The sequence below is a fragment of the Rhinolophus sinicus genome, linkage group LG06, assembly GCF_036562045.2.
Source record: "Rhinolophus sinicus isolate RSC01 linkage group LG06, ASM3656204v1, whole genome shotgun sequence".
Classification (NCBI taxonomy): Eukaryota; Metazoa; Chordata; class Mammalia; order Chiroptera; family Rhinolophidae; genus Rhinolophus; species Rhinolophus sinicus.
In genome coordinates this window covers 14,558,862-14,571,546 of record NC_133756.1, presented here as the reverse complement: position 1 = coordinate 14,571,546, position 12,685 = coordinate 14,558,862, and the positions used below count along the sequence as shown (strand labels likewise).

At 43.4% G+C, this 12,685-nt stretch overlaps 1 protein-coding gene across 3 annotated transcripts in view; it reads right to left on the bottom strand.

The window, feature by feature from the left end:
• Positions 1-4,997: 4,997 nt before the first annotated feature.
• The window catches only part of RIMKLA (ribosomal modification protein rimK like family member A), a 28,938-nt gene continuing 21,250 nt past the window's right edge, over positions 4,998-12,685 (bottom strand). For all 3 annotated transcript variants that reach the window (XM_074334524.1, XM_074334525.1, XM_074334526.1), the window contains 2 exons: positions 10,992-11,195; positions 4,998-8,534 (listed from right to left, as the gene is read on the bottom strand). In XM_074334524.1, the coding sequence (XP_074190625.1) occupies positions 8,044-8,534; positions 10,992-11,195 (695 nt within the window). In that variant the 3' untranslated portion in view covers positions 4,998-8,043. The remainder of the gene's footprint in view (positions 8,535-10,991; positions 11,196-12,685) is intronic.

Genomic DNA, 12,685 nt, shown 5'->3' with positions numbered 1-12,685 from the left:
TTTCAGTCCCCTGGGGCGCTCACTGCACCACACAGCCATTTTTAATGGCTTTCAGCTCTCACTTGCTATTTGAATCTTAATTCACATGTCAGTCCAGGACAGCACGCTGAGCAGGCCCACGACAAGCTCATACCATCTGCATTAGTATGTTCCTCCATCATCTTGACAGTTGAGAGTTGGCAATATTACAATTCAGACAGCACTGTGCGTTTGAAAGGAAAATTACGGTTTTTCAGAACGCAGCTGGTATACAAGTGAATAGGAGGAAGTTTCTATGAAGCTTTTTCTTTATTTTATGATATGAAAATAATAAAATGTAGATTCAGCATGTGATTCTTAATTCAAAAGAACAACCAAAGGCACAGAGTTTTGGGGACAAAGGCAAACAAAGCATTCTGTTCCACAGTAATAATTTTAATAAAAAGCAAAAACAGCAAAACAATCATTTATGATTTCTTCTCTGTTGGAGAAGTTAACCTTGTTATTGCTGTGAAAACCACTTGGAAATGAGCTATTTTGGTGCCTAGTTAAGAGATATATATATATTTTTTCCCCCTTCTTCCGCCTTTCCCCACCCCCACACTCCAATTCAAGCTGTTGTTTCTCAGTCTAGTTGTGTAGGACACAGCTCCCTGGCCCATGCTGGTATTAGGAGCCTTGTGCTCCCCAGCTGAGGCAGTCGGTTGGCTTCTCACAGCAGCTCACACTGACCTCCAGCTGCTCACAGCAGCCCAGCTCCAGGAAGAGCCATTGTTCACAATCTTAGCTGTAGAGGGTGCAGCTCACTGGCCCATGTGGGAATTGAACCGGCGACCTCGGTGTCAGGAGCACGGCGCTCCAACCACCTGAGCCACCAGGTATTGTATTTTTACAGCACATTTTCTGTTTGCCAATCAGGCAGGAAAAACTACAATTCACTTTCCTGGAGGGAAGTTAGTTGAGGTACAGCCCACAGGTGAGACAGAATCTCACAAATCACTCCATATTTGAAGAGCAAACTAAACAGATTTCTCATGCGTGAAAAAGAGAGGCAAGACAAAACAAGCAGAGCAGCGGTGTTCTCAAGTGTTTTTCTTTTACCTCAAGTCAGTTCTGCACACTATACCAGGACACTGCTTCTGAGAAATACATCACACATGCTACTGGAACGAAGATGTTTCAACGCTTATGTGTATCAATTTCTTTCTCAGTCACCCACTGGCAGTGGTGTGCTAATAAATGTAACAACCAGGTATCCAGGGGGCAAAACTTGATGTGCAATGTTTGTCCATCTCTGTGGGGTAAATACTCCCATCATGGCTGATTTCAAGCTACCAGCCTGATGTCATTTGAAGGGTGGAGTTGGGAAGAGACGCACAGCAGCACCCTATTATATAGTATTTCTACCATACGAACTATATAACAGATGCCCATAACCTCGAGAGCACAGATAGTAAAATGTAGTAAAATAATTAGCAACTGATGAGTTTTGAGCGTTTGACTAATGTTTTTAATACACTATTTTTAATTGTAGGTTTTTATAATTTAATTTTTAATGATGGCTGTGTTTGACCACCAACTCACAAAATTCCTGAAAATTTAACAATCTGCTCTCTTGGGCCAGTACAGCCTGGCTCCAGCACACCACTGGCGCTCTGGGGACCTCCAGGTGGGACTAAACCAATCAGCCACCTGCCTAGTCCTGCTTTCACAAAGATGTTAATTAATTGTGCAGCGTGATTAGGAGTCCCAGCTCTCCTCTTATAGATCAGCGTTGCTCTAAATAGGAGATTCTGGGAGTCCCACTCAGGACAGGCCCAGGACAGCAGAATTTTAGTTCCCTCTGATCTCAGGACTGTCATCCCTGCCAAGTCCAGATGGTGCCGTTGGACTATCAGTTTCCTGCACAGCGCCCTGGGCCTTGTGCACTCCCCTCACCCTCTGTTTGACAGATTTAATTCAAGTCCCTGGCACCTCCTCCTTCCATTTGATGCAAAGCCAGCAAACCTAATACAGGAAGAGCCAACGAAACCAGGTGCTAAATCACCCAAGGTCAGGCTGCTCATCAGCTTTCCAGCCTCCCAATTGTCAAAGGCAGCCTTTCCTCCAGGATTTTTCTAAGCCAAATACACCCCCTATATCTTATACTATAGCATCATAGATTCTCAAGGATGGATGGGACTTTGCAATCACTAAGCCTAAACCACAGCATGCTTGAATAGCCGCCAGCTCTCTCCGGCCTCTCTTTTCACAGCTGTAAAGCTGCTGTCTATGGGCTTTTATCCCTTGGCACTGAGCCATGATCCACAGGAAGGAGCTGTTGGACAGCCAACAGTGCAGGAAGCAAGAGGAAAGGAACCTGCTGAAAGCCAGGCATGTGGTTAAGTGCTTCACATTTAAGATTGTGTTTATCACATTTACAGGTGATGAAACGAAGGTTTAGCAAGATTAAGTGATTTTCCCTATGTTACAGAAGCTATAAGTTAACGTGTCAGGATTTAAACCGGAGCTGTCTAACCCAAAATGGCACCATTTACATTAGTCCATGTTGCCTTCTGTGAAGTGTAACAACCCTGACAGCTAGTGGTGAATATGGTTGCTGTGATGTCTGGCTAGTGTAATGGGAATGAAAAATGTATGCCCTTAAGAGATGGCACTCAAATTCCTCTATAGGAGGGGGCCATCTTTGTTCACAAAAATGCCTTTCATCAGTGGTAGAGGTGAAATCTTAAAGATAAGGGTGTTGGCAGGAATCAAATTAAGAAAAAGAATGGCTACATTGCTATACATGAGAACATAAATGGATTTGGTTTGTCCCAAGAAGCGAGACAGGTACCACGTGGAGTGGAAGGTGAGTAGATTCCTTTGTAGTATGTCAGGAAAACATTTTATGAATGGGGGTGTATGCTTTCATTGCTGCAATGTCTTCCATTTCCTCCCACATCATTGAAACACACAGGCACGTGTGCACGCACACACGCGCACATACACACTCACTGATTCATTTGAATTTTGGTGTGTGTGGAAATAGGGGAGGGAACTGAGCTTCACGTCTCAGCTGACATAGTGTAGGGATGAGACACCACTGTTGCTTAAAATGAGGTAGCAGAAATCTGGAGTCAGCAGTGACTGCCAAAATATAAGTCCCTTAGAAATCAGAGATGCAAAGGCCTAGTTATCAGACTTGTCTGGATCTCGAGGGGCAGGAGGTCCCTAACTGACTTATGGGCTCCAACAGGGAAGACTGTCTAGTGGCTGGATGCAAGGGGGATGCGCTGTGGAACTGGAAACTTTTAACTTTGGGGCCGATTGCAACTAGAACATGTGTATTAGTCAGGCTCACCCTCCGGTGTGCCTGATGGGAGAAGTTTGGGACCCTCAAGCCCTTGGCCTCCCCAGAGGCCTATAGAGTTCTCTACAAACCCAAAACATTTTGCAGCGAAGGAACATGAGCCAAATTGGGGCCAAGGAAGCCGTCATTCAACTTGGCAGGGGCCTTCTCCTTCACATCACATCACTGATGGTGTGAGGTGGGGCTAAGTGGCCTTGGCTGATCTAAAGGAGGCCATGAGCCATCTTGCACCATGGAAATCTCGTGTTGGCTTTGGGACTCTCACCTAAACACCATCCCAGAGCTAAATCCCTCATAGCTGTTGATCTATAGCAGAGGTTCAGAAGGGGAATGGGCAGAGGGCGGGTCCAGGTGGCTCTATTCTACTCAAGAATAGAGCCACTTCTGGAAGTATGCTAAACGGGATGGGGAGTCACACTGCCTGGGTCCTAGCCTTGCTGCTGACTAGCTAAGTGACCTTGGCTTCTGGGATTCAGATCCCCCATCTATAAAATGGGAGACTGCACTAGTCTCCAAAGTTTTGCTATTCCACAGAAGGCCTCAAATAAGGCTGGATAGTTGACTATCTTAACGCTGCCTAGAAGCCCCAGTGAACACGAAATGGCAGAGTGAGACTACCAAACAGGGTTGGGATGCCAACTCTGGGCCCAGCATAGTGCCCCGTATCGGCACAGGAACCACACCTGGAGAAGGAAACTGAAAGGCTTGAAGGAATGTTTTCGTACTCTGCCGTGAGTTTTAGAAGGGAGGGCTACATAATCCAACTATAGACCTGGAATGGAAGCATAAGATAGTTTTAACAATATATTCCTGAGATGGATGTGCTTCCAGGTAGAAGCATTTTAAAGCCATCATCTCATCTTGAGTCTCAGAGGCAGTTAAAAGCAGCACCAGATTTTCTATCAGACTAACTTCAGGGATTGTGACAAGATGGCCCTTGTCAGGGCTCCTCCCAAAGCATCTGCATAGACTGACAGCAAATAGAAGCCTGACCTCCAGGTGCAAAGGAAAGTACTAAGCTGAAGTGCTGTTTTACTGACTTTGGATTCACTCTCTGAAATGACTCCTTAAACCCACCTCAAAGAGCTGTGGCCCTACGCTCGCCTGAACAAGGTGTTCTGGTCCATTAACTTCCGGGAGGGTCAGCTACTACTTGGGTGATCCTGGAGCCTCCAGCTAGCTGCTTCAATCTCCCTGATTTACATTCAGTGTTCTCAAGACCAGCATTCATCAGAACTTAAAAGAAGGGATGAGGCATGTCTCTCCCATTTCAAGAGAGGTGGATGGGAACCCATGCATCTCATTATCTTCACACAGAATAGTTCCAATAGATCCCTACCTCTAATCAAGACGTGTTCACGATTTTTTCATTAAAACAACCCACAGAAGAGCCCTTTGTCCTTCCTTCACGCGACAATTCCAAATGATCCCAATTTCTTATTTCTTTCACTGAAATGTCAAAAAACCATCCCAGACTTTTCTCCTTCCCTTCTCCCTATCCCCAACTGTCATGGAATTCCCTCTTAGTTGGGAGCAATGAGCCTGCAATTGTGACACCAATACCTTATCACCCACTTATGTTGTTTATCAGATCCTAAGCACCTAAAGCCCCAAATCCACATTCTGGCAACCCCATACCCATCAGCAATCAGACAGATGGCATGAAGACATTTTTCCCAAGTGCAGGATCATATATATTCTGAAGACTGAGCTATTGGCATTCAAGTTTTGACCAGTTTCAAGATGCTACTACTTGATAATGGGAAGACGGTATACAGACACTGTAATTTATGTTACATAAGGGAGATTGTTAGTTGGTACACAAGAGTCAAGTTTCAAGTTATATACAGAAGGCTGCTTGAATACACTGAGAGCCTTACTCCTTTCAGGTCATAAAGCCTCTGAGAAGCTGCATCCTTTTTTTAGGGCTCCTACCACTGTTTAGTGTGCTAATGCTAAAACTTCATGGCCCCTTCTTAATCCCCTCAGAGGAGGGGTGGTGAGAAACTTACAAAACCAGGTGTGGGAGGTGTTCTTTCACCACCTCTCACATAATGCAGTCTCACTGATGAACTGCTTTCCACCTCAAAGCACCGTCAAGAGGTCAACAGAATACGCATCTCCCTTCTGTGAAGAATGGAAAAACGGAGACACAGAGTTGCTCCTGGTGGTGTAAGTTCAATCAGCTGTTTAAGGGGACAGCCAGAACCAGGATCTGGCTCTTTGACCCATGTTCCTGCCAACAGACGTTGTGGGCAACTGTGACAAGTGTGGCCCTGCCACCTGACTGAGACTCACAGGGTCCACAGCCAGTATAGGAAATCCTGGAGGGCTGCTGTGATCCAGCTTTGTGCCTCCAGACAGGGCTCGGTTCCAGTGATGATGCCAATGTCACTAGCAGCTGGAAAATGGGCCCCTTTGACAAGTCTGGAAGTATTCTCCAGCTGCCCTGCTCAGGATGGGGCCCACTCGCATGCTTTCAGATACAGTGGGAAGAACGGGCTTACACTACACAGTGAGAATGAGTGAATGCAGCTTCCAGAAGGTCATCACTTGGTTCTGATGTTTACACAGAAAGCATCTGGCCAGTTGCCGAGAGAACAGACCTAGAACTATCCTTCTTACAAACCTACCCTGAGTGGTAAAAATAAGGTACGTCTTAACCTATATAAAGGTGCAGTATTATTTTCACCTGTATAAGACACATAACTAGAGTTACACTTTAGGGGCATGCACCCTATGTGGGACGGCACGTAGACTACAGCTGTCTAGTGTGACATCCCCATTACATGGCGCTGAACATTTTCCAATTGTACAACTATTACTTGGTAAGATGATTTTAGCCACAATATTTTAAAAGCCAATTTCTACTTAAATGTGTCGTGAAAAAAATGGAATTGTTTGACCTTGTACACATTTTACACTTACAGCAGAATAAGTACAGGAATTTATACATTGAAATTGGTGTTGTTGCCTTAAAAGTAGTCACTTGGGAAGATGTATGTTTAGTTTAGTGAAGCTGACCTTACTCAGAACATTTCTAGAACCCTCCTTGGAAATTGTCTACTTGTGAACTTCCTCAATGTTGTTAAGTCTTTGTCCATTAAGGATAGATTTATTTTTGAGAAATGATGTTTTTTAACAGCCAAGGAGCATTAGACGGTAAGTCTGATAAGTATGCGTAAAATGGGTGATATGCATGGGACCTCTAGGGAGGGGTCATGTGAAACAGATCTGACTATAAGGTTTTGAGCTCTTGTTCCTTGCATGGCTTCAAATATAACTCCAAAGAAGAATTCTATGTGTTCTTGGCACATGCAACATCAAAGCTCAAGAGTAGGGTCTCCCAAAAAAACAACCCTGATGATGGTAACTCTTGAGTACGTATGTTTTAGTGTATTTGGTTAAAAAGGTAGCCTAGCGCATTTTCTGTCATACTTCATATAGGCAGAAATGGAAGACTCCCGTTCCATTATTTCTTCCAACGCAAGGATCATCTACTGCTTGAAGAGTTAAAATCCAAAAGCACTTGGTGTCATGTCTACATTACCTAACTCCGCTGAAAATGTGCAATGAGTAATTCCTGATACCTGAGATTCCCCAGTTTGGAAAAATGGGTAAGGACAGGCCTCTGGAACCTGGATAAGACTAGAATGTCAAAGGGGATTGGAGTGTGTTTTCAATGGCTCTACCTACCTAACGGGCCCATAACACCAACTCATACAGGAAAACCTCCTACAGCAAAGCAGTACACAAAGTTGCAGTAGAGGGAGGGGGGAGAGGATTATCTTCTAGTAGCTTTCCATGATAAAAACCTACTGGCTTCTGGATGACAAGTGAACAGAGTCCATTGAAAAGAAAGTCCATGGTGTTCGATTCTAGTACATGCGTAAGAAACAGTGTGTGGCCACTAGCTCAGTGAAGTGCATTTCCAGCTGAGGCCAAAGGCAGCAAAGGTGCAAGAGGCTGCTGGGGCTGACGTTAGTTTGAAGCAGGTCTGTAAATTCGGAATGGCAAAGCAATTTGTAGAAAGCCCCAGTTACTGAGCAGGACATTTGCCAACCACTGGAGTCAAAGAACGTTAATTTCACTTTCTACAAAGTGCTTCATTGAAAATGCTAGTGAGCAAGCTCCCTAGAATACCATATCCTGAGTGTCAGAGAAATAGGGTCAAGATGGTGATTGATGGGGAGCAGAGATTGATCCTCCAATAGTGTTTGAACTGTGTATTCTCCCAGCATCACACACACACACACACACACACACACACACACACACACACACACTTAATGAAGAGCACATAACAGCAGTCACATTCCACCTCTTCTGCACACGCCTCCATCCGGTGGTGGTTTTGAGAACAGTATTTCTAGGAGCCTTTCTGAGTTAATGGTCTCCACTGCTAAAAGCCAGAAGCAGCAGCACAGAGTCCGCTCCTTAAAATCAGCCATGATATCCAAATGCTTGTAGCAGACATTGGTCTCCAGTCGCTCAGTCGGGATGCTGTTCTTGGTGAGTGTTTTTAGATCAGTCTTTGTAAAAACCACAAAGCTAGGCCATTTGCTTAAATCATCGTTAGAAAGAATGCTGAGTGCCCAGATGGGATTTCTAGTTTCTGTGCAAATGAAATCACATTAGTCCAGATTTTATTCACTCAAAACTACGAGGGAAGCAGTAGGATTTGGTTTAAATGCTGCCAAAAAAGCAGGAATTCACTTCAGTTTTAATTCGGAAGCAATCCTGTTGTTAATGTTGTAGCTGGGTTCGGGCAGCTTGGGGGGTGGGGGCCCCGCTGTGCTTGCTGAGGAATCCCGTATTTCTCCCAGTTCAGGCTCACTCTCACTAGAGGTAGACCCACTGTTGATGGTGTAGATGCTCTCTGCAACTCCCTGAGCTGAAGCACAGCCATCTGGCTCTTTCTTCTCTCTGGGACTAGACAGTCCCGGGAGGACAGCCATCTTCCCAGTCTGCCTACTTGGCAGCAAGGACATGGCATAGTCTGCAATGATCCCACCCACGTCTAAGTTGCACGCCTGGTCGAAGGCGAGGAAACCGACGTTGGCATTTGCCTCACACACCACAAAGGAGCCATCGTCCATGATGAGGAGGTCAATGCCACAGAAGTCCATGCCCAGGATGTTGGACACCTGAACAGCCAGCTGCTTGCCTTGTTCTGTCAGTGCACACATGACGCCCACACCACCTGTGAGGAAAGCACAGTCACGTAACGGTCACATCTCACCCTGACACAAGTCAAATGACCCTTCAAGGGGGATTAGAGGGAATGCTGAGGCAGGGCAGGGAGAAGGGCCTTTTCATTATGCACAAAAGGTCTGGATGGAAATCAGGACGCCCTTTGGGAAAACAATATGGTCATTTCTTATCTAGAGTCTTAAAAATGTTTATATCCTCTGATCCAGTCATTCTACCACTAAGGAAATGATCTTATGTAATAGAAAAAAAGCTTTATGCAGACACATGAAATGCTGAAAAATCATTGTGCCTGGAACATGGTAGATACTCAAAAAATAAAAGTTATAATCTTAATATCTCACAATAGAGGAAAACAACATGTTTAACAACCATTACTAATAATGCTCATAGAGAGTTTGTGATCCCGTGGGAAAATACGTAGAAGGACTAAAACCTGTACAGTATAACCATAACTATGCAAAAAGATATTATCAGAAAAAAAGATCAGAAAGAATGAAACCACAATATTAACATTGCTTGTCTCTATATGGTGGGATTAATGATAAATATCTTTTCATTTGACGTTGCTACAGTTTCCAAATTTTCTACCTTAAGAATGTATTCCTTGGGGGTGGCCGGTTAGGTTAGTTGGTTAAACTGTGGTGCTATCGTGTTTCCCCGAAAATAAGACCTAGCCAGACAATCAGCTCTACTGCATCTTTTGGAGCAAAAATTCATGAGACTCGGTCTTATATTACAGTAAAACAAGACCGGGTATTATACTATATTATAGTAAAATAAGACTGGGTCTTATATTAATTTTTGCTTCAAAAGACACATTAGAGCTGACTGTCTGGCTAGGTCTTATTTTCGGGGAAACATGGTAATAACTCCAAGGTTGCTGGTTTGATTCCCACAGGGGCCACTATGAGCTGCACCGTCCTTAAAAAAAAAAAAAAAAAGAGAATGTATTCCTTTTATAATTAGAAAAAAAAAGATTAACATTATTTTTTAAGAAGAGAGAGATGGAGGCTTGTGAGACAAAATCCTATGACAAGGATAGAAAGTCTGACTGCCCTTGTTAAAAAGCTAAGACCTCAGATTTAATTGTCTCCCTTAGTCTCCCTGGAAAGACTTAAGACTTATATTCTCAGGTTCAATAACTAACGTCTTTACCTTAACACTGTCCTTTCCCCCCATCACACTATATAAGGAAAAGGCTATAAAAACAACCGAGCAAGAAAAGTAACGTGGATAAATTACAAAACCGTGTGGTTCCTTGTTGGAGAATGGATTCTTTAAGGTGACTACAAAAGAACAGAACTATAACACATGAGGTTCAATACTGGGACTCCAGATGATTTGCGTGAAAATGAAATGAGCTGGCATGTTAGGTACTTAGTGCTGTGTCAACCTGAACCTAGAATTTGCCTCTATCACACCACTTTATCACAATATCTTACAATGACCTGTTCATGTATCTTCTCCTTTACTGGACCATAAGCTACCTGAGGGCGAGGACTTTCTCATTAATCGCTACACTCGCAACATCCACCAGAGTCCACTTGAGGAAACTGCTTGACCAGAACTAATGAAGGAAGGACGAAATCAGTGTCTCAACTTCTTTCTTAGTCACTAGACTTGGTACACTCAGCTGGCGATTTAGGAAATAATAACTATAGGTATTTTTTTTTCGTATTACCAACATACAAATTTATTTAATGAGGTTGATAATAGCTTTCTGTGATGGGAACAAGAGTTTGCATCCTTCCTGGAACACCTCCATTTACTGTAATAGCAAACAAGCTTTATCAATAGGTTCATTGGGTGGGGTTCCGCATTTGACCCAAACATAAACTGCACCTTTCCAATAACGTCACACATATAAGAAAAATACAATTCTCAATTATTATGTAAAAGCAGAATATGCTGTTTCCTGCCATTGCCTTAGTTAAGACCCTCACTATTTTATGCCCGAGCTGTTAGAGCAGCTTCCAAACTTGTCTCCCTGCCTCCCGTCTTATGTTTTCAATCCATCCTCTACACTGATGCCAGTCTTTCTCAAATGCAAATCCTCATGTCACTCCCTTGATTAAACCCGACTGCAAAGTCCTAACACTGACAGCATCAGGTTCAAACCTCAGCATCCTGACCCCCGGGCCTGACCTATGTCATAGCACTTACACCCACCTGTCCTCCTGGACTGCTTGCTGCTAAAGGTAACAGACTATTTCTAATTCTTATCTGTGATCCTGGTGCCTAGCAGAGGGTCTGACAAGATAGGAGGGATTGGGACACGTTTACTGAGTGGGTCAAAACAGCCTAATATTAGGTTGGTGCAAAAGTAATTGTGGTTTAAAAGGTTAAAAATAATTGCCAAAACCGCAATTACTTTGCACCAACCTAATCAAACAATCCTGGTGGCCTCCCACGACCCACAAAAGGACTCTGAGCTTTTATACCTTACCGAGGGAGCAGTTGCTCTGCATCCGTCCGTCGGTGGAGCAGCGAAGCATGGAGCCTATCACCTGGCCCCCGACCACCACCACCCGGATATCTTTTCCATGTGACTCCTTCACATACTTCTGGAACAGGTAGGGCACGTCATGGCGGATCAGATGGCAAATGTCTGAGAGGTGATGTTTATCTCTTGCCAGAAAAACAGCTTTTCCTTTAAGAAGAAAGACAAAGAGCAAGAGAAATAGTTAGAGAAGCCTGTGACCCCTGTCCTTGCCATTCCATCTCCCTGTCCCACAGTCACCAGTGCTTTCTGAACTTGCCCACTTTGGTCCCTTCTATTTCTCTGACTAGACTCTTGCTTCTTATCAAATGGTGATTGAGCCTTATTTTCTCTTGATTTTATTCAAGTCTTAATAATGTTCACCCTCTCCCGTAACCACCACTATTTTCTCAAAATGAAGACATACATTCAAGAAATACAGAGAAGGGGTCAAAATAAAACCCTAAGGAGCTAATCAATTCAGTTCCAAAACGGTTAGTTAGCATCTCCTATCACCCTGAGGATCCCAATTAGGTAGCGTCCATGTCTAGCTCAGTTTTGTAATCCACCAAACCTTACAATGGGCTCAATGCACAAAGCAGTTGTCAATATTTACAGAACATAATTAATTGAACATACTTTAGAGGAATTCCAAAATAGATGGAGAGAGATCCAAAACAGATAACAACAACACAGCATGATTTGGCACCGAGAGGTTCATGCAAAATACTATGGGAATTCAAAGAGGGAGCCCTTGAGAGACATCCTTCCTCCTTTTAAATATAAGTAACTTATTATTTGGTTATACCCATTAATTCTAAAAAAAATGATCTATAATACTATTGATCTCTTGGGAAAGCATTCCTTTTTGACTCCAAATTCCTTATTTCTTGCTTGAATCACTTAGGATTTTGCAATTATCTGGCATCTGCTTTCCAGTTGCATGTTAGCTAAGAGATCTGACAGGGGTTCCGGAGAGGTTTCTTGTGCAAATCACACGAGCATACCCAGTGTGAGCATTCTTGCTTACAAACACGGGACAAAGAGATGGTTTTCCTAAGATTTGTGTCACCATCTTAAAAGGCGTGGGACCTTTCTGAAGTCTTAATAAAAAGAGTGATGGGCATCCGCCCCCAGTGGCACGTAAGACTGGAAACATGTCTCCAAAACATGTCTCAATCATTGGACATTTGGCATCAGGAGATCTGGCATCTGGCAACAGATGGCTGGGACTCCATTACAGGCACTGGGGGTTCTGTGGACATTAGGTAGGATTTTCAGCAGAGATGGGGTTAGAGATAGAGACTTGGTTCCTTGGTTCCTGACACAGAGGCTCTAACATGGGGCTTAGTCTGCAGTTAATAAAAGAGTTACAGTTTTAAGGCAAGGAGGAAAAAAGAGGGGATAAGAGAGGACATCAAGATTAATTAATAATCTACTATGTGCCAAACACTTTTATTATTATTATTATTATTTCATGTATACTTAATACTAGCCCTGTGAAGCCATTAGGATAAAGACAGTTATTTTTGTTTTACAGATCAGGAAAATAAAGGTCCACAAGATTAGTCACTTTCTCACAAGCACAGGCTACACCAGTCCATTGCCTCCTTTAAATTTATTTCCATATTGGAGTCTAACAACAATTGTAACTTTGTTTA